The sequence below is a fragment of the Suillus paluster genome (assembly GCF_016628075.1).
Source record: "Suillus paluster strain FC165 chromosome Unknown EDB91scaffold_92, whole genome shotgun sequence".
In the NCBI taxonomy this organism is placed as follows: domain Eukaryota; kingdom Fungi; phylum Basidiomycota; class Agaricomycetes; order Boletales; family Suillaceae; genus Suillus; species Suillus paluster.
Genome location: NW_024537652.1, coordinates 37,995 through 62,332, shown reverse-complemented (window position 1 = coordinate 62,332; position 24,338 = coordinate 37,995). Strand labels below are relative to the sequence as shown.

The 24,338-nt window shown below is 46.3% G+C and overlaps 7 protein-coding genes across 7 annotated transcripts; 4 read left to right on the top strand and 3 right to left on the bottom strand.

Annotated features, from left to right (window-relative positions):
• Positions 1-1,485, top strand: EDB91DRAFT_1086323 (uncharacterized protein; the record flags this gene model as incomplete). Its single annotated transcript, XM_041316027.1, has 7 exons — positions 1-282; positions 382-556; positions 610-699; positions 725-969; positions 1,039-1,185; positions 1,306-1,411; positions 1,433-1,485. 7 exons carry the CDS (start codon positions 1-3, stop codon positions 1,483-1,485), a joined length of 1,098 nt encoding a protein of 365 aa, XP_041171897.1.
• A 5,798-nt stretch (positions 1,486-7,283) lies between these two features.
• Positions 7,284-7,610, top strand: EDB91DRAFT_1061029 (uncharacterized protein; the record flags this gene model as incomplete). Its single annotated transcript, XM_041314398.1, has 2 exons — positions 7,284-7,461; positions 7,543-7,610. 2 exons carry the CDS (start codon positions 7,284-7,286, stop codon positions 7,608-7,610), a joined length of 246 nt encoding a protein of 81 aa, XP_041171896.1.
• Positions 7,611-13,463: 5,853 nt separating this feature from the next.
• EDB91DRAFT_1061021 (uncharacterized protein) lies at positions 13,464-13,938 on the top strand (the record flags this gene model as incomplete). The annotated part of the gene is made up of 3 exons (XM_041314395.1): positions 13,464-13,548; positions 13,596-13,812; positions 13,869-13,938. The coding sequence occupies 3 exons, from the start codon at positions 13,464-13,466 to the stop codon at positions 13,936-13,938; spliced, it is 372 nt and encodes a 123-aa protein (XP_041171895.1).
• Positions 13,939-14,109: 171 nt separating this feature from the next.
• Positions 14,110-16,455, bottom strand: EDB91DRAFT_1060984 (peptidase S8/S53 domain-containing protein; the record flags this gene model as incomplete). The annotated part of the gene is made up of 9 exons (XM_041314393.1): positions 14,110-14,274; positions 14,333-14,512; positions 14,562-14,821; positions 14,880-15,080; positions 15,135-15,251; positions 15,306-15,434; positions 15,490-15,597; positions 15,649-15,927; positions 15,984-16,455. 9 exons carry the CDS (start codon positions 16,453-16,455, stop codon positions 14,110-14,112), a joined length of 1,911 nt encoding a protein of 636 aa, XP_041171894.1.
• Positions 16,456-16,745: 290 nt separating this feature from the next.
• On the bottom strand, positions 16,746-19,813 carry EDB91DRAFT_1163342 (sulfate transporter family-domain-containing protein). Its single transcript, XM_041319900.1, has 13 exons — positions 19,566-19,813; positions 19,412-19,517; positions 19,257-19,362; positions 19,009-19,200; positions 18,831-18,943; positions 18,530-18,774; positions 18,341-18,479; positions 18,076-18,293; positions 17,879-17,966; positions 17,679-17,826; positions 17,522-17,627; positions 17,288-17,469; positions 16,746-17,243 (listed from the first exon to the last, which is right to left on the bottom strand). Exons 1-13 carry the CDS (start codon positions 19,735-19,737, stop codon positions 17,079-17,081), a joined length of 1,980 nt encoding a protein of 659 aa, XP_041171893.1. The 5' UTR covers positions 19,738-19,813; the 3' UTR covers positions 16,746-17,078.
• A 742-nt stretch (positions 19,814-20,555) lies between these two features.
• On the top strand, positions 20,556-22,207 carry EDB91DRAFT_1239499 (peptidase S8/S53 domain-containing protein; the record flags this gene model as incomplete). Its single annotated transcript, XM_041321862.1, is given in 5 exon segments — positions 20,556-20,900; positions 20,920-20,988; positions 21,044-21,554; positions 21,605-21,739; positions 21,798-22,207. The coding sequence occupies 5 exon segments, from the start codon at positions 20,556-20,558 to the stop codon at positions 22,205-22,207; spliced, it is 1,470 nt and encodes a 489-aa protein (XP_041171892.1).
• A 453-nt stretch (positions 22,208-22,660) lies between these two features.
• EDB91DRAFT_1061010 (uncharacterized protein) lies at positions 22,661-24,000 on the bottom strand (the record flags this gene model as incomplete). Its single annotated transcript, XM_041314394.1, has 6 exons — positions 22,661-22,822; positions 22,880-23,283; positions 23,353-23,503; positions 23,554-23,649; positions 23,704-23,900; positions 23,955-24,000. 6 exons carry the CDS (start codon positions 23,998-24,000, stop codon positions 22,661-22,663), a joined length of 1,056 nt encoding a protein of 351 aa, XP_041171891.1.
• Positions 24,001-24,338: the final 338 nt, after the last annotated feature.

Here is a 24,338-nt window from a genome sequence, read left to right as displayed (position 1 = left end):
ATGCCCAGGTTTGCACTTGCAAATAACATGTGGATTGGTCCAATCCCACACGAACTTGCAGTCCTCACTCTCCCAGAGGAACTCTTAATTTCTCGCCACTTTCCTCAATGTTACATTTTCAAGTTATATCCAAAGGATACTCATGGTGCAGATCCTAGCCATTTGCAGCAGGGGATGGCTGGGAATGTCACTTTGTACAATATGAACACTGATGATGTTGCAAAGATGATTGAAGGCCAATTTCTACCACAACCAGTCACATCTTTGGCATCTGTGCTTGCTGTAACATATGTTGGGACTAGGAATTTGCTGAAGGATTGGCTAAAATTAACATTCTGTGTTTGATGTGATGTCGTCTTCAATGTTCTTACCTGGTTGAAGGCCCACAATCCACTTTACGTTGATATTCAAATATCGGCAGCACAACTTGCATATCTCCCAGAGGATGATGTCCCTCAAGAGATTGTTTCTATTGTCCACCATGAGGCCAGTGATAACATTGCAATGCAAGAGAGTGAAGGTTACATGGCTACTGATGATGGGGTTACAAATAATGGTGTGTGTTGTGCTCTAGTAAACATCATCATATAACATACTGAGATTTATCAGATAATGACATACCGGATCTTGAGAATGAAGGATATAATATTGGAGGAGATAGTGATATTGACAGCAAACATGTCTATGGTTTTGAAATGAGTGAGTCACTAATGACACGTACTAGATGCACATGTGATTCCATTGAAGTTCTTGGGTGTTACAGACACAGAACTCAGCACACTGCCACTGAATGACTTGATGAAGCATGCACTTATGAATATTGATGGCATGTCTGAGAAGGAAGGAGGTTATGCCATTTGCCATGGCCATCACCCTGTTTCTGATTTTGGACGCAACCAAGTTGGAGGAGAAGATTCAGATAGGAAGAATCCACTTGCTGCAACATATCCTAAACTTTTTCCTTATGGTGTCAGTGGAATTGAGGATACATGTGGCAAATCCATCGGTTTTGATGAGCATGTGTGATGTGCATTACAGTATCATGATCATCAATTCCGAACCTACCATTCATTTCCATTTGTCATTTTTGGCATGGAGCAGAAGCGCAAAGCTTTGCAATCAGCTCAGATTCAGATGCATTGCAAGGACTTCAAGCACAATGGATTTATCATCAATTCTGTCACAGTTTCTGACCTTTGACAAGCAGAGAAAGAGGAGGCAGAACACAGACAGATATCTAATCTTCGGGTCTGTCTTCTTTGGATGACGATCAATCCCAGCAACACACATGACCCTGTCACACAGATCTTTGCTGGGGAGGAGATTAATATGGATGATTTTCCCCTGTTGCCGGCCCAGATAGCAATCACAGAGCTCAAAACATTGCCAGGGATCCTTTTGCCACTGCAAAGTACTTCTTTTCATTATCAAGGCAGTACTTTCAGCACTCTTCCAGACCAAAATCAGAGGAAATTGAGTGCATAGTGGGATGGGAATCCTTGGATGTGTTAGTGGGTACTTTTGTGTCATTGAAGCTCAAGGAAGAGGAATGTTGCATGTGCATATGATGATTTGGCTTCGACACACACCAAATATACATGACATACATATTCATTTGCAGAACGGGGGTTTTCACAGATGAATCGAGGAGTATATTCAGCAGAACATTCATGCACACATTGATGGATTGGATGAAGAGACCATTCAAACGATGCCAAGGGAGAGCAATTTGCCATATTCATGACCCCCAGATCCAGATTCCAGTGATTGAAGTACAGAAAACCAAGCAATTGAATGCTGTGTAGTCAGGTCTCAACAAGTTCATACCTGTAGCAGGGCAACTTGTTTGAGATTTAATCAGCATGGACAGCTGGTTTGCAAGAGATGTGCTCCTTGGTTATTAACACCCACCAATATCATTGATGAACATGGCAGATGGAATCCAAAATGAACCTATGCATTTCTCAACAATTTTTGCCCTGCAATAACTACAACACTCCATTGCAACAATGATATCAAACTGCTCACCAATGGTAGTGATACGAAGGATGTCACATGGTATTTTATGGACTATTCGACCAAGAAACAGAATAAGAACAACAATGTGTCTGCTTTGATGGCAAGTACACTGTTGTATCATCAGGAACATGCAAATCATCTAAATGATGTGGTTGATCATAACTGTTTGTTACTGTTCCACTGCCAGCATGCTATCAATCACAAAATGGAACATTCAGGACCACAGGTCATTGCATATCTTATGGGATGCAGGGATGCAATATACTTGCACCATTATGTGCCATTATACTGGTTTGCTCTCAAAGCTCATTTGCTGTGAGCATTTCCAGAGTTGAATTCAAGCAAAAAGACAGGAAGTCATTGTCAGATATTCTGATAGTACACAAGCTGATTAAATTTGACTTGAACTACATCAGTTATGAATCTGATTCTGACTTGGATACTGAAAGTGACGAAGACTCCAACTCAGAGCACACATGTTAGGTACCATGCTCAGATAGAGAAGCAGGGGTTGGGGCTTGGCTTCAGCTCTTGCACTGCGCCCTTAGCCAAGTATGGGCCCTGAATTTAGAGTGGGACCAACATTGTTCGACGATAGGATGAGTGGACCACTTTGGTCTGCTTTGAGGGTCAGGAGGTAAAGTGCTTACTAGTGGTGGACCAACTAGAAGTGGAGCAGATGGAGTGGGGGAAGTAGGTTGGAGCAGAGGGGACAAGGGGATTGGTTTTATGATGTGGAGGGAAGTAAAGGAGTTTAACTTAGAGCACAGCTCTAAGTTGGAGCAGAGGAGCAGAGGTGACAACAAGGTGAGACTTGTGTCTGGAGTGAGCAAAGTCCTACGGAGAATTCCCACCAGTAGAAACTGAGGGAAGACAAGTAATATTAAGACTGAGGAAACTAGCTAAGTACATGATATGTTTATATACTTCTATGTGAGGAGGCAGTGATCAGTAGTTCATAGCATAAGGCTATGTGCTGATTATACCATTGGTAAGTATTACTACAGAGAAAACATAAGTTGGAGCGGATATCAATATGTACATGACAGATCAGTAATCAAGTGGTTATAGGAATTGCCAGTGATCCAGGAAGTAAGTGTTATGTACCAAAGGGGAATGTATATACCTAAATGGGGAAAGAGGTTCCAGTTGAATGGAAACTATGTGGAAGGTAACCGACAAGGTGGTCGAGCAGAAGCACTAGGGCAGGGAACAAGCAGAGTGGACAGAGGGTAGAGTGGAAAGGATGTAGTTGGGCAGAGTGGATATTGATGTCATCGGAGCAGTTGGATCTGGTATATGACAATGCAAGTGATCCCAAGACAAGCAATAAACCACATCTTAATCCAGATAATGATGAAAATACACTGGTATGTTTTTGCCACATATTGTAGTATGTACCAACAAGTAACTAAATTAATATGTAGGATGTGGTTACATTGCATGTCACCAATGAAGGATGTCTTCATATGTGTTCACAATTCAAAGATTATGAGCAATGAGGAGAGGGACTCATATTCATATTTTCAGTTCATAATTCACACATATGAAGTGGCAATCCCATCTTCAGAACGGGAACAGCAAGAACATGAAGCTTCCACTTCATCTTCAATCCCAAGGTGTGGTTGACTGAGAAATGAATGGAGTTATTACCTCAAGGACCATTCCAAACATCACACCCACTGCCAAGTTGTTCAATCAAAGGGTCATAATACATTGCCCAATATTGTTGGACCATTTTTTCCTCAAGGCAATGACCCAAAAACTGTATTGTGCATTGATCCTTGCATTGCTTCTACCATGGCACAGTATTGAAGAACTAAAGGCTGACTTCAAAACATGGGAAGGTGCATACATGTATTTTTCCACCATGCCTTGCAGCAAGAGAAGGATGTTGTTGCTGGGATTCAATATTACTATGAATGCAAGAAAGCTGCTACAATTTCATGTGTTTGTGATAGCAAAAACTTCCTATCTGCCAAACAATGTGAATCAAGAAATCAACAAGTGGCTGTGATCATTAATGATGAAGATGAAGATGAAGAGACAGTTGTTAACTTGATGATCAAAGATTTGCATGTATACGAGGAATCCCAGAAGTCTCATCATGAGGAAGCACATGGGCTGAATGCAATTGCAGCCAGATATTTAAAGGGGATTTTTTTGGAGGAACCAGATTCATGGGATGTTGTCATGTCGAAAGTTGGTATCGCAAGTGGTGCCAATTATACTCAGCTTCAAAAGTGGCAAGCTGCAATGGCTGATGAAACAAACTTGGTTAATGAGGCAAGAGATGAAGATACAGTGGCTCAAAAAAATGTCCGCATGTTTTCACATTTTTCACTATCTATGGTATTGTGTGAGAATATACAAACACCTCAAGGATATGCTGGTACCATATTGTAGTACTACTTCAGGGCTTTCAATTGAGTACTATGGCGTGGGAATCTGCTGAGATATGGTGAAGATATGAAGCTTACAAAATGATGACTCATGTGGACAGTTTTTTGACTCAAGTATTTTACAGTGATAATCAGGTATTCTAGTACTTTGTGTGACCTCCCTTGGCTTTAATTACTGCCTCTATCCTTCTATGCATACTCTTGAAACTCCATCTAACTATATAAACCAGAATGTCTCATGTGTCATGGTCATAATCACCATGAAAACCATCTTCTCTACTCAAAGGGATAATATCCTCTCTTTGTCCTATGCTGGCCTCTCTGTTCATCAAATTTCCTCTAGAACTGGAGTATGCAAGTCTACTGTGACCAATTTTATCAAAGAAAGCCACCTGGACAAGGAAAACTCTTGTGGAGGACGTCCATCTCTACTAATGAGAGGGCTATCATCCAACATATCACTATAGGAAAGGCTGATAATGCTGTCCAAGCCACCCATTATATCAATTCCACCATCACCACCACTGTCTCTTCACAAACTGTGAGGGATGTTCTTGAGGCACCTCATCTCAAGGCAGTAACAAAGAAGAAAAGCCTCTTCTTTCTATCAAACATAGGCAGAGAAGACTACCTTTGGCTTGGCCCATCAAAATTGGACTGTAGAAGACTTGAAGCATGTTGTATGGTTATATGAGACCAAAATCAATAGGATTCGGTCAGATGGGAAGGTATATGTATGGAGAAAAAAGGGAGATTCTCTAACAGACAGAGAGGTTAGGGAGACTGTCAAATGTGGAGGAGGTTCTCTAATGGTACGGGGCTGTATGGGATGGAATAGTGTGGATATGCTTGATAAAGTTGAGTGGAGGATGGATGCTGAGCAGTATGTGGACATTCTAAATGACCACTTGCTGCCTAGCATAGCTGAATCAGGGATTGATGAAGAAGATATCATTTTCCAATAGGATAATGATCCCAAGCACACATCTAGAAGAGCCAGACAATGGTTTGAAGAACATGATATCAATGTTGTTGACTCACCAGCATAGTCCCCTGATGTCAACGTCATTGAACATCTCTGGGGAACACTCAAGAAGAAGCTTCAAGCCTCTGAAACCCCCCTAAAGGAGTATGGGAGCTATGGGAGAGAGTAGTAGTGGATTATAGTAGAATATTGCCAGAAATTGATTGAGAGTGTGCCTAGAAGGACAGAGGCAGTAATTAAAGCCAAGGGAGGTCACACAAAGTACTAGAATACCTGATTATCACTGTAAAATACTTGAGTCAAAAAACTGTCCACATGAGTCATCATTTTGTAAGCCTCATATCTCCACCATATCTCAGCAGATTCCCACGTCATAGTACTCAATTGAAAGCCCTGAAGTAGTACTACAATATGGTACCAGCATGTCCTTGAGATGTTTGTATATTCTCACACAATACCATAGATAGTGAAAAATGTGAAAACATGCGGACAGTTTTTTTGAGCCACTGTATTATTGCAGCCAATTTTGGAGATGTCACCATGATGGATGGACTACACGAAGTTGATGACAAGGGTCATATATCATACCTCCAACCCTTGGTTCAAGAACACATATCTCCAGTCAACCCATCATGTCTTTTGAAGGATCAAAGATGTGCATATGATATTGTTGATTGGCACGTGTCTGAAACATTGGCAGGACACAGACCTCCACAACTACTTATGCAAATCCCAGGAGAAGGAGGAGTTGGCAAATCAAAGACCATCCAAACCATAACCGAAAACCTTCAGAGCTGAGGTATCAACTCCAAACTTGTGAAGGCAGCCTACTATACTGGAATTGCGGCTACCATCAAAGATGGAAAGACTCTACATGTCATTACGCTCATACCTCTTAATGGTCACCAACAAGGAGCCCAGACATTGAAGAAGCTTGCTGTGTTTTAGAAAGGCAAACTATATCTCATCATCAATGAGAAGTCCATGCTATCTCACAAGTTCCTGGCAAGAATTTCGGCATATATCAGGAAAGTGAAGTCTTTGGCGGCGAAGAAGGGGACAACCAAGCATTTGGAGGAGTCAATGTGATTATTGCTGGAGATTTTCACCAATTTCTGCCAGTTGCAGTGAAGAAGAGCGCAGCTCTGTATTATCCTTGTGATTCATCAAAAGATACTGCAGAGGAAATGCTGGGATGGAAGATTTATGAACAATTTACAACTGTTGTTCATCTCAAAGAACAAGTTCATGTTACCAATCCAGAGTGGAACAATCTTCTACATCATGTGCGGCATGGCAGTTGTCATGCTCACCATATCAAGCTGCTCTGCTCACTTGTTCTGACAAATCCCCACTGTCCATCAATCGACTTCAGTTCTGCTCCATGGAATGATGCAGTATTGATCATGCCCTGCAATGCAGTGCATTGCCAGTGGAACTTGAACATGATGAAGAATCATTGCCAAAGAAGTGGGAATCAACTTTTCATGTGCAAGGCATATGACACCATGCAAGGATGGGAATTAACATTGACGGAGAAATTCATTGTAGCAACAAAGCCCAGTGGGAGAAATGCTAAAAAAGATGAGTGAGCAGCTCTACCAAATATTGTTGAAATTGCATTCAGAATGAAGGTCATGGTCACCTTCAATGTCAACACAGATCTCAATGTTGCAAACAGAGCACAAGGAAAAATAATGGAAATCATATTGGATGAACATGGGACCAATTTCTGCCTGACCAAGTCCATTGTGGAGTTAGACTATCCTCCTGCTTATGTCCTCATCAAGTTGAACTGTACCAAAGCAAAAACCCTTGAAAACTTGGACAATGGTGTTCTGCCACTGACTCCTATGCAACAAACTTTTTGTGTTGTGATGGGTGGCAGTGAACAGGTGGTAACACAGAACCAGCTTCTGCTCACTCCAGCATATGCATTTACTGATTATCAATCTCAAGGACAAACAATCAGCAATGCAATCATCGACATCACAATGCCACCAAGTGGTGGACTTTCCCTATTTAATGTATATGTCACACTCTCTCAAGGACACGGTTGTGAGAATATACATCTTCTACGTGATTTTGATGAGAAGTTATTAACAACTCATCCAAGCAAATATCTCTGCATTGAAGACCAACGGATTATGAAGCTGGACCAGATAACAGAGCAGTGGTGGGATGCAAAAAGCAAGAAGCTATGAGAGATTGATTGTAGATAAGTTCAGAGTTGGACAACATACTACCTTGTGCCATGTATACTTGTAATTGTAATAATGAGAATGTAGTACTATGCACGCATGCAATATCACAGTACTTGCATGAACATGAATTCCCATGGGGTGAAAAATGTTGGAAATGAGCAAGTGTGCTCGCAGCTGAGACGCAGTATTCCCTTGTTATTTTCGTTCACAATGTCCAGCGACACGTACGTTTCACATCTATGCGATCTTGTTATCATCTTTTCTATTGTACTTACAAAACACCATTGATCTCTTGGGCCAGTGCCATACTTTCTTATTGTTACAGTCTCACATACTCAATTCACTCGCACAAGAGCTTGCAAGGTATTTAGTTAGCTACAGAATCGGACTGTCACCTCAGACATTTGCCTTCGCGCGCACAACTGAGGTGAGATACTTACATTTTTACTTATATTCACCTTTGCTTACTTCAAGTAGAGAGTCCGTATCTTACAGGTGAATATCACAGACATTTACCTTCGCGCGCACGACTGAGAGAATCCGTATCTTACAGACCCATGCGAGTTATATTAATCTTACAGGTTATGAGCCCTGAGCTCTGATTAACCCCATGTCTCACATTTCACTGCCGAAAGCTGCTATACACAATGTCTACTACTGTGCCCGTCACCACAGATACTCTTCCCACCAATGTACCCAAGCTTGATATCAAAGGTACCAACTGGGCAATCTTCTCGCTATGCTTCCAGATCACTGTCGAAGTGAAGGACCTATGGAAGCAGTTCAACAGGACTAACCCAAAGCCCGTCGGCCCATTGACAACAACTGGAGGAACAACCGTCGTATCACCTCCTGACCCTGTAGCACTCGCTCAATGGCAGAAATACGAAAACCTCGCCAAACACTTGCTTACCCAGCGTATTCCCGACTCTACTGCGTTACATGTTCGGAGCTTGCCCAACGTTGTCGCAATGTGGAATGAGATTGTGCGTGAATACACCGAGAAGGGTGCTTATGCACAGACAGATCTCCGGACCAAATTCCTAGAGTCGAAGTGCCCAGGCAGAGGTGATGTATGCACATTCCTCGACGAACTGCGTGCAAAGAAGGATGAGTTGTCAGCAGTAGGAATTCAGATAGATGAGAAGGATTACTGGTCAACTATAATCCAATCTCTCCCCAACCACCTTGCAGGCTTCGCATCAGGACAGCTCGCTACAGCTCGACTCTATAGTCAAACCAAGACTATAGATCCCGACATCTTAATCTCAATAATCATCAAGGAATCTGAGCATCGCAGCAGAAAAGATGCTCGCACAACACGCAGCAACCAAGGTGCCAAGACTCAAAGCACCAATGAAGCTATGGCAGCTACAGACTCGACCTCCGGTCGAGGCAAGGGAGGCCAAAAAGGGTCTAATCGAGGAGGACGGGGCGGGGGCAACAGACCTCGCCCGCCCTGTTGGAACTGCGGGTCACATGAGCATTTCAAGGCTCAGTGCCCGGAACCGGAGAAACCTACCACAGGCAGCAGCAAAGCAGTAGGATCTGCAAATGCGGCAGCTGACACAGACTCTGATGATGACGGAGTTTTTGTTGTGCATGACAAGTCTGACTCTGAATCATTGTTCTCGTTCCCTGACCTCCTCTCTGTTGAGTCATCAGACGGTGACATCACTGAAAGATCGAACTTTACTGTCAGCAATGAGGACTGGTTTTCAGAAATAGACGAAGACGACGTACCTTTGCCTAGTGATTGGGAAACCGCAAGCAGTGGAAGCAGCACACACCTCCCCGTAGAACCTGATATCCCCGTTGACCTTGTCGCAGAAGTCAGCAGTGGACACATGAAGAATGGAACAATCACCGAACTCTATGACTCTGGTTCAACACGACACATTTCACCATACAAGGAACGCTTCGAATCCTTGTCAACCATTTCCCCCAAACCATTCACCGCGGCAAACAAACAATCATTCAATGCCATAGGAGTCAGAGAAATGGTAGTCGAAGTTCCCAACGGTATCAACGTATTGCAGCTTCGTCTCACCGAAGTGCTCTATTCACCAGAAGTAGGGTATACCCTTGTGTCCATTGGTTGTCTTGATGAACTAGGATATTCTGCGACTTTTGCCAACGGGACGTGTACCATCCGTGATCCCACCGAAGACGTCATTGGACAGATCCCCAAAAGCCAAAGGGGGTTGTATCGCGTCATTCATGACGCAGAAAGCGCAAACTCTGCAACAGAAACTATCACGGTCATGGAGCTTCACAGAAGAATGGGACATATCTCACCAGCCGTAGCACGACACCTGGCTGAAAATGGTATGGTCACAGGAATAAAGGTGGACTTGTTGTCCGGCGAATCCACTTTTTGCGAGTCTTGTGTATACACAAAGGCGACAAGGAAACCTGTCCTCAAAGCAAGGGAAGGGGAACGTGCTAAAGATTTCGCAGAAGAAATCCACACAGACTTGTGGGGCCCAGCGCCCGTCCCTACTTTGGGTGGTCGTCGTTATTACATCAGTTTCACGGACGACAAAACCAGACTTACCTATCTGCATCTTCTACATCAGAAGAGCGAGGCTTTTGGCACTTACAAAGACTTTGAAGCCTGGTGCAAGACTCAACAAGGTGCCCACATTAAAGTCCTGCATTCCGACCAAGGAGGCGAATACCTTGGAAAAGAATTCACCCTACACCTCAAAGCAGTCGGAACTGAACAGAAGCTTACCGTGCACGATACTCCCCAGCACAACGGGGTGGCAGAACACCTCAATCGCACCTTACTTGAGAAGGTACAAGCTGCATTACATGACAGCGGGCTGCCACGTTTCCTTTGGGGAGAAGCCGTTAGACATGCAGTGTGGTTGAAGAACAGAACACCCACTAAGGCTTTAGACGGTGCCACCCCCCTTGAAGTCGCCACTGGCAAGAAGCCAGATTTGCAGAACATTCGTCCCTGGGGCTCAAAGGTGTAGGTGCATGTGGAATTGGGAACGAAACTTGAGGGGCATGTCGAGGAAGGCCACTGGGTCGGTATTGACAACATGAGCGCAAATGGGAGCAGGGTCTACTGGCCTGCGAAACGGTCAGTAACTGTCAAATGTAACGTTTACTGGGACCCCTCTGAGGTTACGACGACACCTTGCGAGGGGGAGGAAGAGGATCAGGGACCAAACGCAATGATATTGTCACAACCATACTCACCTCCCATCATTACCCCATCAGTAACCACTCCCAAAGCCCCAGCCACCATTCCCCATTCTAAGATTCCGGTTCTATCAGCATCACCCGTGCTTGACATGGTCGCCAAGCGAGTCCGGAAGCCTAGCCAATGCGTTCAAGACATCATAGATGCAAAAGCACCCATTCCCAAAGGTATCTGTCTGCCCACAAAAGAAGTTATTCCGGAAGAAGCCACATCCAAAGCAGATACTGCAGCTGAAAAGCTGATGGCGATTCTTGAAGCAGAAGACAACCTTGCCAAACTAGCATTAGCCTTGAGTGAGTTCATGTCTGACACAGAAGCCCTAGAACCTACCACTCTGGCTGAGGCGAAGCACCAACCAGACTGGCCCCAATGGGAAGCTGGAATCCGTGAGGAGCTAGCCACACTGCAGACTGCAGGAACCTGGAAGCTTGTCGATCTGCCTCCGGGTGCTAACATCGTAGGCTCCAAGTGGGTCTTCTGTGCTAAAAAGGATGCAGCAGGAAATGTTGTGCAACACAAAGCTCGACTAGTGACTCAAGGTTATTCCCAAGTCCCAGGGGTAGATTATTTTGACACATACGCACCTGTTGCAACCCTCACATCCATCAGAACTGTTCTTGCACTCGCAGCTCGACTAGACATGGAGATCCATCAGATAGACATCAAGGGCACTTATCTAAATGGAGAACTTGCTGACGAAGAAGTCATTTACATGCGCCAGCCTCCTGGCTTCGAGTCGAAAGACCGTCCAAAGCAAGTATGTCATCTGCAGAAAACGCTGTATGGACTAAAGCAAAGCGGACACCAATGGTATCAAAAGCTGGTCGAGATATTGGTGGAGAATCTTGGCTTCACTCAGTGCGATGTTGACCAAGCAGTCTTTTTCTCACGATCTGGAAGTGAGTTAGTCATCATTGTTGTTCATGTTGACAACTGCACCATTGCCATATCATCAATCGACGCCATCATCAAACTCAAAGACAAGATCTGTATGCACGTCGAGATTACCGATCTCAGAGAGCTTCACTGGCTGCTTGGTATAGAAGTCTCACACAACCACGACTGTCACACATTATCCTTATCCCAAAAGTCCTACCTTGAATCCATCATCCGCCACTTCAACTTTCAGGACTTGAAACCCATCTCAAACCCTATGGAACCTGCCATGAAACTCCATTCTGGTCAGTCGCCATCAACAGGAGCAGAATACGCAGCAATGTGTCATGTCCCATATCACGAAGCTGTTGGATCATTGATGTACACTTCTCTTGGCACTAGACCTGACATATCCTACACAGTAGCAACTGTGTCGCGCTTCTCAAGCAATCCAGGGCAACCACACTGGGATGCCGTGTGTTGCATCTATCGGTACTTGTTTGGAACGACGGATCTGAAATTGACCTATGGAGGTGTTGAAAGCAAGTTGACAGGGTATGCGGATGCAGATGGTAGCATGGCAGAGGATAGACGCACAGTGTCAGGGTATGCCTTCCTAATTGACGGGGGAGCCGTTTCCTGGTCATCAAAACGCCAGGAAATCGTGTCGTTGTCCACTACCGAGAGCAAGTATGTCACAGCAACACACGCCACCAAGGAAGTGTTATGGTTGCGCACTTTCATCAGACAGCTTGTCGAACCATTCACCAAACCCATCACCCTCTTTTCAGACAACCAATCAGCAATCGCTTTAACTAAGGATCACCAGTATCACACTTGCACCAAACATATTGACATCTGTTTCCACTTTATTCATTGGGTTATCAAAGAAGAGAAGCTTCGCCTCATATTCTGTCCTACCGTCGACATGATTGCCGATACTCTTACCAAGGCATTGCCATCACCGAAAGTCAAACATTTTGCATCCCAACTCGGACTTCGTGCAGCTTGAGGGGGAGTGTTGGAAATGAGCAAGCGTGCTCGCAGCCGAGACGCAGTATTCCCTTATCATTTTCGTTCACAATGTCCAGTGACACGTACGTTTCACATCTATGTGATCTTGTTATCATCTTTTCTATTGTACTTACAAAACACCATTGATCTCTTGGGCCAGTGCCATACTTTCTTATTGTTACAGTCTCACATACTCAATTCACTCGCACAAGAGCTTGCGAGGTATTTAGTTAGCTACAGAATCAGACTGTCACCTCAGACGTTTGCCTTCGCACGCACGACTGAGGTGAGATACTTACATTTTCACTTATATTCACCTTTGCTTACTTCGAGTAGAGAGTCCGTATCTTACAGGTGAATATCACAGACATTTGCCTTCACGCGCACGACTGAGAGAGTCCGTATCTTACAGACCCGCGCGAGTTATATTAATCTTACAAAAAAGTGGGAACGTACAACCACAATTATGGGCTGATAGTGACCTTGTTGGTACAAGGTAATTACTAATCTAGGTGGTGCCACTCAGGTGTGGACTTTTCAGCTCCCTAGTCTTGCAAGATATACTGGGCCCTGGACCTGACACTCCAGACATTGTCGACACCAAAAATATAACTATATATTGTCATGTCTAGGTTATGCAATTTTTGGGATGTCATGGCCATAGGATTCTCATCCAATTTTATTCTCTCACTCAACCCCGCGGTCACGCGGTCACGCTCTATCTGTTCCAGCAATATAGACGAGTGATGCTCAAGGGTAAAGAACGCGCCACGCCGCCCCCAGGCCATTCCTTCCTAGGAGGCACGCTTGCAAATTCTGTAGGCGAGTCGCGTCTCCAATGCTGTTGTCAAACAAGTACTAATACACGACTCACGAAGCCGTCATTATGTTATACCCACTGCTTCTCGCAAAGACTGTGGTACAAGCTTCTCGTAGATCTAATTCCGCCAACAATTCATCACAGTACATTTCAATTCGATCGTCACTCCTAGGAATTTATACCGCTGGCGGATTCTTCGCTCTATACCGTGGTCTCGGGGCGCAGTTATTCAAAGGCGTAGTGAGGCAAGGAACAGCTATGATGGTGAAGCAAAGGTTACTTACCTGTCCCCCTTTTATCAATACGTGTACTGAATCTATCACTCGACCAGGATTGAACAACTGGTCGTACAAGCCTACCTCAAACAGAGAGCACTGCGTCGCGTCCAATACAAGGGTTAGAGAGGCACACCCGGATATATTTACCCCAATTGCCGATCACAACTTCAAGTAAGTCTATAAGATGTGTAATCGACCGTATAGGTATTCCAATTAGTCATTCACGTCAGTGAGGGAGGGTATGGATATAATCCGAGTCCGAGTACAGTTGAAAGTCCTCTGCGTAGAAATAGCTTACTTGAGAGCCAACCATTTGGCAAGCAGTGAAGGAAAGTAGGGCGTCCCGAGGCCAGTGACAGGATCCCAACCTTTGGTCGCATTGAATCCCACAGTGCCACACCCCGGATTCGTTCCGTTGGTGACATCTTTAAAACTCCCTGCGAAATCAACAGAGTAGATCTTCATAAGTGTGCAATGTCAGCAGCAATTTGAAAAACAGAGGGGTGATGTGACCCACAGTAGGGTTGATGAACCCGAGCGTTGATTTACCGAGCGCGAGGCGAGCGTCGTTCACCATGGTCAAGATAGCACCGACGACAGGTGTAGATGCAGACGTTCCGTAGATGAGAGTGAAGTTACCATCAACAGCAACGACGTAGTTCGCTCCATTGGCAGAAAGATCGGGATATGCGCGGGACTGCGACAACTATCAGGACTGTTCTTAAGTACATTGCTATGAAACGTACCGTTCCGGTGGAGTTGTAAATATTCTTCGAATACGAGATCGGATTAGCTGCTAGGTACCCTTCGACCGCTCCCTTCTGATAGTCGGGCATACCAAAGTAGTTGCTGAATCCACCGCCAGAGTAGATGAACTGCTCACACGCGTTTTCGGGGGCCCATACAGACTGGCCGGGGCTGACTTGAGTGGCACCCACCGAAGTGACATATGGACATGTAGAAGGGAAGGCGGGATTGAAGATTGCACCATCTGCGGTCTGAGTACCTGCGACAACAAAATAAGCCCGGGGTTTAATGGTACTATGCAAGATAATCTGCGTTACCATCGGGATTCAAACAGTGCCCGTTACTGCCTGCAACGCCCCAATCTCCCGAACTGTAGAGGACGGTGACGCCCAAGAGGCCGAGTTTCGCGTACTCATTGCATTGGCGAATAGCATAGGCGGCAGAGAGGTCAGCCTCATTGTATCCGTAGGACGTGGAAATGACGTTGGCGGGCTTGACAGTTCCGCAATCCTCAGCGCCTACATTGTGCCGCGAAATATAATTAAAATATGGTAAAATATATAAAATCTTACCTGTGTATCCGCCACTGGCGGTGTCAGGATAAACAAGATCCTGAGAGGGGTCATCGCCGCCGTCATAAGTGCAATAGTCTCCATCCAGGGCATCAAGGAAGTTATTGAAAGAAGCACCTAAATGTCAGCGCAGTCAGCCTTGCATGTTGGACCTACCGGTCATCTTCATACCTTCAACTGCATCTCCAACTTGATAAAGAGTGACGTCTTGTCCCTTTGTTACCAGGGTCATCCCATACTGGAGGTCGAGGTTAGATTCCCCATTGTAGTCAAAAGACATGTTTGTAGTCTGGAGGTAGCCTAACACAACCTACTTAGTCAGTCGCTTTCTGCGGCAAATAATTTGCAACAGTACCTCCATCTATTGAAACCATCGTAGGAGAAACACCTTCGAGACCAGTTGAAAAGTTCTTCGCGAACATATCGAGATCAGACTGAAGATAGGCCTGTGGGGTATACTCCACTTCGCGGTCGTCAGCCCCTCGCATAATTGCACGACGAATAGTGCACATACCAATTCCGTAACTGTTGTTTTTACCGGAGACTGGTTCATACCAAAGTCCATATAGCGTCCTCAAGCAAATTGGCGTGGTCTGCTTATCACAATCCTTGAGTTGACTGATGATGTCTTGGACTACACCGCTCGTCTTGGGACCGCTACCCTGACCAGGTTGGCCGATCGAGACTTTATTGTGTTGATTACGCTTCCGGATCTTGACATCAAAATGAATGGTCGGTGTCACAAAGTCGACATGCGGGCCGACATGCTCTGGCAAATGATAACTGTCGCAGGCTGTGATTGAAATTTGAAATTAGGTCGTATGGACATGAATCTAACTTGAAACTAACCGATATGTTTTGTACCCGTTTCATGATTGTAAACATGGTATTCAGCAAGCAAGAGATTTTCAGCCTCTTCGACAGTAGAAGCGACTTCGAGCCACCCCTTCGTAGGTGAGATTTTTACGCGGTGGGGTTCCACACCGCTTTCGATCAACCATGTGCGCACGGTCTCGATAGATTCGGTACTTGGCGCAAACTTGGCTGCAACCTGACCTGGAGACCAATGGTTCCCGTAATTGGGTGAGTCAGGATGCGAAACTTCGTAGAGCAGCGCTTCGATGTGCTCGATATTTGGCTGGGCAAGCGCAAATCGCAAAGGAATCGAGGCAGAAGGATCGAGCGTTTGCTCGCGGGTCCATCCTTCGGGTATATGGGAACGTTTTTCGTGAAGCTGCCAACGAGATATTATGGGGTCGGCAATCGCACTAGCGGCGAGGCCAAGTGTAAATGAAAGGACTGGTAGAAGGAAAGAACGCATTCGCTGTAAGAGCAAAGAACGGTAACAAAGTAGAACTTGAGAACAGGCTTAGTGATAGAAGGAGGTCATTGTTTTTATATTGGGGCCCGAGAGTGAACCGACACTAGCACTAGTTTCGGTTACATTGTGAGGGGCGTCAATAGGTATCAATGAGCAAACGGCATACTTATTTACTAAGAATTTTATCAGACAGGAAAGGAAATTTTGTTTACGTGCGCGCAAGCTAATTGGCCGAGGACATACTTAGCAAAAACACTCTAATCAAACTTATTTACTTAATAGTCGGGATTACGAGATATTGCCGCTGACGTACATTAAAATTTCTTACTTTGAGATTCAAATCATGATACTTGAATATTGAATGATGATGGGGATCTACATGGATGCATGATGCGATCACAAGGAGTCATGAGATTTCGGAACACAGATAAGACAATCCAACTGATAGAAACGTGAGCCAAGCGCCAAGTAAACGTAGGCACTTTCCTAAACACCATATGTTTGGTATATGCAAGCATATTGGATGGATATGTACAATCCACTCGCGAGATCAACCACATGCTCCGAGCAGTCTGTGCGCCCAATGGGTACGTCGTGAAAAGTCGTAAAACATCGCCAAACAATCATATCCAAATCGAACCCTTCATCGCTGCCCGATGCTGGCCATGGCTTCTCCCAAGGTGGCGAAGAATGCCTCGGAGCCCTAGGAGCTCCTCGATGCCGGCGCGCTCAAACATCCTTCGAGGACCAGAACGGAGGTGAGTCATGTAGAGCCCAACACCACGGTTCTGAGAGAATGAGATAAAGTTTTCAGAGTCACGTAAGAGCTCACTTGATACGTTTCCAACAACTCGTGGAAGATCTGCACTGCAGAGGCATCGCACGTTTCAACGTCTGCCATGTGGAATACTAGTTTGCTTGCAGGCTGTCTCCTTGGCTCTTCCGAAGGGTGAGTTCTTTCCGGGCCATACAACTCCAGTCTACGAAGACGTTCTTTCAACTGTGCCGTATTAGCTGGTACGTAATTGAGCTTCGCCGGTATTTGATAAGATGTATGAGAGCGCACCAAAGTCCAAACTCTCCCTGATACGGATAATTAAGATGCCAGGAACATCCTCAGCACCTGGAGTGTCAGCAATGGGACCCCATTGGTCAGTGCCAGGAATGCGCCCCTGACATAAAAGCCATCTTAGCGCCTATAAACGATATGGATAATGACATACCAGTATAATCATTCGCGTTTGCGAGGAGCGCTTGATAACAAGCAACAAGGAGATGATGAGACTGACGACGATTCCGATCTCGACATTCCAGATGACAGAGAGGGCGAAAGTGAGGAACATCATAGCGAGGTCAGTCCAAGCTCCGATCCTTTATGCAAAGTTATCAGCACCTCAGGACTGTACAAGACAATCTATCATACCTCCAGTAGTATATTAGGTCGTGGGGAACCTCAGCGAACAGTGATAACACAAAGAGGCAGATGCTGAAAGACAAGTCAGTGCACAAACCTCAAACGCAAATGAAAGACATGTACATCGAGGCCAAAACGCATCTGGGCAAAAAGTACAGATACGGGAGAAGGAAGAATGTCGACAACAATGTTATACTGGCGGTAACAATCGAGGCCAATTGCTGTGCGTGCACCGATATCACCATTGATCTTCGACCTCACGATTGAGCCGAATGCTGGCAGTGTGCCAGGAACCAAAGATCCAGCAAGATTAGCAGCCCCAAGTGCAACTAGTTCACGGTTCGGACTGATGGAGTAGCCAAAGCGATCGGCGTTCTGCTTCGCTGCAACGGTACTATCCAAGAAACCCATAATGGTTATCAAACTGTTTGATGTCAATATATGCACTTGAGAAACAAATTATGAACGTACACTGCGGTCGACGTTGTTCCTCTGATGTAGCGTATCGAATCCTTCAGCGGTAAACTAAAGAAATGACCGCCAGTATTGATAGGTATCACGCCAAGGATATCGATACCATCTTCATCCCAACGAAGACGGCCAGAAATGACTGTGCACATTCAGTCAGACAGGACGGATAGTAGGTGACAATGGACCCACTTGTAGACAGCACGACAACGATGAGGACTTCAGGGAGCCGTTCGATCCACCAAGTACGTCTGAAAAAACGTTTGAAAGCCCTCATGAATATGAGCACGAGCAGCGCTCCGAAGCTGACTAGCGTCGTCGGTTTGTGATAATCAGTCCATACAAATTCTAGAAGGAAAATTATTTTGTCCAGGGTTGACTCGGGATTGAGCGTATTCTCCAGCGCAGCGAGGCCAAACATGGGTACTAATTGTTCTCTGTGATATAACTTGAGAACTTCGGGGGTCATCTAAATTATAATGATTACACGCACATCGTAATGACAACCGCAACTGCAGTCACGAAACCTCGGAGGAGCGCACGACTGAGGACAACATCCAGGAAGCCAAGCCGAAAGAATCCAAGGATTGACGCAAACAGTCCAACCTAAAAATGTTTGCCATGTGTCTGCTTTTGAGACAATGTTCTAGCCCAATTGAGAAGAACGTTACCTGGAATGTGATGGCAGTGGAAACTGCAATACCGATGGCATCGGCATCTTCCGGACGAGCATGATGATCCGCACGACGATAATCAGAAACAGCTTGTCCAACGAGGAGCGAAAGCGCAGCCTCCGGAGCAACATTGAGTTGTCTTGACGTTCCGAGAAGACTATACATGATTGGCGGTATGGAAGCAGCGAACTAAAGAGAAATGTAGACATAAGGAGACGTTATTGAAAAGACACGAGGAGGCGCACCAAACCAGTGGTGGGACTTAGCTTCGCAAGTGCGGTTCCATAACTGACAGACTGGGGAATGAGCATAGCCGCAAGAGTGACTCCAGCCAGAAGATCACCACCCAAGCTGAGAGAGATGAGTTTGTGTGGATATTATTGTCAACTCTTCAACTCACAGAGAAGCCGAATAGTCGGGTATCCACGCAGTGGACGGAACATAGTATCGAACTCTTTTCATAAACTTCGAGTTGCGCTTGCTGGTATCCTTTGGCGTCTCGATATCTGGACTTTCTTCCATGGACAGATCTCGGGGATACTCAAGATGCTCACCAGAAGTAGAAGAACCGTACTGCGCGTGAGTCGAACGACCTGCTTCAACATCGCCTTGATTCACGAGGGGTGTCCGTTCCTCTCCACGAGCCATGCCTGGCAAGGATGAGACGGAAGTAGTTGTTGACAAAGAGTGAAACCGCGAGGTGGGCGTGCTGGCACCTCTACTCATTGCTAGCACTGATCACCTGAAGGACGAAGTTCCTAAAAGGCTGCGAGCTAAGTGTTAACTTTTAAGTCGCCGTCGGTGACGGAACCGATAAATTGAAGCGAAAAAGTGCATTACAAATGCGGAACCCTATAATTCAAACACGTAAACCTAACCCTAGATCTGGGTCTGACTACCGCGGATACAGAAGGAACGTCCAATCTTCTTTCTATTGGTTCTGCCTAGTACCTACGGGAGACAACATAGGGCGTTGAAACGCATCCCTGTCTCATCCGCTTTTGATCTGCACAGGAGATCTCAAGGCTAATTTCAGACGAGAATATGCTGGAGACAGAACTTAGTTTCTCGACTCGGCCCGGTTCCGAGCAAGCTGTATGTAGGCCGAACAGTGAAGTCGCAGACTCACACAGAAGTACTCTGGCGCGTGGAACTCCAACATGGCTGTGCACGTACGTGGAAATCGCCCGCAAACTTGGGAAGGGTGTGGCACACAGTTACGGATCTCAGAGTCTAGATGCAGAACCAAACCGGACCGAATTGATAGGTCGATGAGGCAACGACGTTGAGGAGACGCAGACCGGTAGATATGCATGTGCGTGCACGCAAAGAACTCGGACCCTGTCCTTGACCTGATTCCAGAAGCTGTGGAAGTAGATAAGAAGATATCCCTCAGTGTAACATGCAACAGCAGAGGCACGACAGTCCAAAACGAGACAGAACTGACACACTGCTATGCCACAATGCAAACATTACCAAATAAGGCCACGCAAGCCGTTTAAGTAGTCGGTTCTAACACCAAAGTTGTTCTCATTCCGCCCGCCATGTCTTATCTCGCAACTTGGTCATTACTAGCGGCGGCGTTGGCCCCTGCGGTTCTCGCAACCCCACTTTCTACCAATCCTTACAATATTCCCAGTCGGCCGCAACTCAAGGTTGCGCCGTTAATAGTTGCTGACCATCCATATGGAACCGTCAATAACTCGTATATCGTGGTTCTTCGCGACGACATGCCTCAGGCTGTGATGCAGAACCACCTCAACTTTCTCCAGATGGCTCACACATCTGACTCACTCCTTGGTAATGGGTTTGCAGAGGGCCTCCGTCACCTTTATGACGGACACGTCAAAGGTTACGCTGGAGAGTTCACTGAGAACGTCATTGAGCAGGTACGGACGGATGCCTGAGGTCGACTTCGTAGAGAAGGACCAAATCGTGCGGACCATGGAGATTGCCACCCAGAGGGGCTCGCCTTGGGTAAGTGCTTCCGCTGACTCCTGTGACTTCCAGTGGGGTTGACTCCACACACAAGGGTCTCGCTCGTGTCAGCCACCGGTCCAAGCTCAGCTTCAGCACATTCAACAAGTATCTCTACAACTCCGAGGGTGGTGAGGGTGTTGACGTCTATGTCATCGACACTGGTATCAATGTCGCCCACAACCAGTTTGAAGGTCGCGCCTACTGGGGCAAGACTGTCCCTGCCAATGACGTTGATGAGGATGGCAATGGCCATGGTACCCACTGTGCTGGTACCATTGCTTCCAGCAAGTATGGTGTCGCCAAGAAGGCAAACGTTATCGCCGTCAAGGTGTTGGGTTCCAACGGTAGTGGCACCATGGCCGATGTTGTCTCAGGAGTTGCATGGGCAGCTCAGTCGGCTGTAGACAAGCTTGCAGCTGCTCGCGCTGAGTACGCTGCCACGGGCAAGACCAAGCACAAAGGATCAGTTGCAAACATGAGTCTTGGTGGTGGAAAGTCACCCTCTCTTGATATTGCTGTTAACCGCGCGGTTGACGCTGGTCTTCATTTTGCCGTTGCTGCCGGTATGTCACTTCAGTTAGTTGCATAAGATTGTTTCTGACCACTATATTAGGCAACGACAACAAGGACGCGTGCAAGTACTCCCCTGCTGCAGCTGAAAATGCCGTGACCGTCGGCGCCTCCACGCTCAGCGACGAGCGTGCATACTTCTCCAATCACGGCGAGTGTGTGGATATCTTCGCTCCTGGTATGTGTTCTCCATTTGTTTAAAGACCGACTGCTGACCAGCGCTATTGTTTCCAAAGGTCTTAACATTCTGTCTACGTACATTGGAAGCAAGGATGCCATCGCTACCCTTTCTGGAACCTCAATGGCTTCTCCTCATACCGCTGGCATGCTCGCATACCTCTTGTCGATTTACCCCTCCACAACCTTCAACCCTTCCTTGAGCTCGACCCTCCTTTCTCCCGCACTTAACTTCGTTCGCCCTTACGCCTCCGTCTACTCTCTGTGCCACGCTGCCCTCCCGCGCTGGATGACCGAATTCCTGCCATCACCCCAAATCTTCGTCAACGCGCCCATACCTGGCGGCCCCGCTGAGATCTCCCCGAAGGCGCTCAAGAAAGCTCTTATCGACCTCGCAACGCCGAACGTGCTCACTGATCTCCCCGCGCAGACGGTGAACTTGCTCATCTTCAACAACGCTACCTCCTAAAGCGCAATAGATATATATCCGGTGGGAATGCGTATTTCCCTATTATAGTTGCGTTGCGTGGTTGGTACAGCCTTGCCTGCATAGTTGCAGTTGTACTATATATCTGAATCATATTATCAAGGCCGAATACGGATTGATTTATTGAGTTATATTATGGGTGGTCTCCAAGAATACCTTTGGTGCGTTGCAACATCGATTTACAACAATCTTTACTGGGATCCGTCCGAGGGCGCTTGGTACTCGCCACGGTTGTACTACGACGTACGTATCTTATCGCCACGGTTCACCATTGGCTGGCAGCAATCCGTATCGCCACCAATAGTATCCTGCTGCGCAGCTGAACAAGTCTCACACGGTACCTAACACCGGAAATGCCGTGCGCCAGTGCGCCAGTCGAGGCAAACTAATGTTTTCGACAATCCTAATACTAGCGAGACTTAAATCCATAACTCTTTACTTTCTGCAACCCCCGAGCCAGGCGTTTTGCCTCTCTACTATGACCTCGGTCTCTGGCTTGATACTTCCCCAAAGGCTGTCGACAGTATGCACAGGCTTCCACCCAATCAATTTAGCACGTTCCGCGCGCACACGGGAGTTCGATCCATGATAACGACCCTATCAATGAATGCTCTTTCAGCAATCCATGAATAACGTACGCATCGGAAGACTTACCCCCAAGTACTTCTGCACCTCTTCGTCCGTGAAGACCGTGGGCTCCGGACTCTTGCCCAGCTTCATCTCATACAACGCCTCCGCCACGATCTCGGAGATCCTGCCCACACGATGTTCCCCATTTGCGCCGAAATAAAAGCCCTCGCGACCATGTCCTGCTGCGTCTGGCCCCTTCATCGCAGCATCGAAAACGGATGTGTAGAGCGTCCCTATGTCGTTGATATGAACGTTAGGCCATAGATTCAGGCCTTTCCCGACGACTCCACCCTGTTTTCTGTCAATACCGGCTTTGATGAGATTAGGAATTTGCTGAGAATGCGGATTCTGAACGCCGAGCGCGACCAATGATGTGTTCGCGATGCCATATATCGTCGAAGGCAAAATGATGTATGTCCGCACGTAACCTGTTGGCGTTGTCGTACAGGTGTTTGTTATGAGACATAGTAGGACAAAGGTGGATGGGTCGACATTACCTTGTTCACCAGCAGCAACGACTTCAAGGTCAACTGCACGATGAGGTTGCGTCTTGGGTAGCGCCTCAATCATCGGGATGTCAAGGTCGGAATAGATCTTGTCAGTAGCATAGTTCCCATCGGCATTGTCTATCAGCAAACCAGTTCCAGACTGGCGCAGTGTCACTTCTTGCGTGTGATGGGGAAAGGGAATGTACGCACAGTGTGGATGAGAATGGGGACTGTGTTAGTCTGCTCGTGTCTCTTTTTCAGTCCCAAGAGGATTGCTCTAATTGCATGAAGGTCATCGGCGTCAGCCTACATAGGGGTCATTAGTTATATCTTCACTCGGAAGTTGGACTCATAACGGACGCAAGAAAAGACTACATCCGCATCGCTAGCGTGTGCTGTGAGCTTTTCAAAATCACTGTTGGACCCCAAGACAGCTTCGACTCCGACACTATTGAGCGGTGCAATTTTGTTAGCAGAGCGAATGAGAGCAGTTATCTGGAATGAATTGGATCTAGGGTCGAACAGCAGTGCGGACAGAACAGATCCACCAATATAACCTGCGATTAGTGGTTAGCGTCGAACTAGATTACTTATGGCGAGCGGGAACTTACCAGTACTACCAGTTATAAAGATGCGTGTCTTCTCGGATGTGGGCATGATGCAACGGGGGTGATAGAACTTGAACGATGTGGGTTTCGATGAATCCTTCTTTATCTACCTGTGGGATGGCATCATGATGACATCAACGAGGACTTAGTCAAAAACTTACTCGTAGGAGCTAGGCCTGTGTATCATTACTAAGGGGTCGTTTTCCAGAGTTTTTGTAAGCCCGTTGGCTTGCCTGAGTTTTGTGTGTAGCTAGTACTAATCAGATCTCCGCGACGGTTTCGACAGGTCAGTTAAACATTTCACGCCTTATCAGTGAACCAAATGTGCTGCTCAATTTGTTGGAGCTTCAGGACTGTACCGAGTATGCGTTTCATAATACTCGTGAT

Coding starts and splice junctions, on each gene's coding strand:
- EDB91DRAFT_1163342 (XM_041319900.1), bottom strand. CDS start 19,737: ATGAGTAGAGGTGCCAGCACGCCCACCTCGCGGTTTCACTCTTTGTCA. Junction 18,480..18,529: donor CGTTGTCGTGCTGTCTACAA/GTGGGTCCATTG, acceptor GAATGTGCACAG/TCATTTCTGGCCGTCTTCGT. Junction 17,827..17,878: donor GACCTAATATACTACTGGAG/GTATGATAGATT, acceptor CTTTGCATAAAG/GATCGGAGCTTGGACTGACC.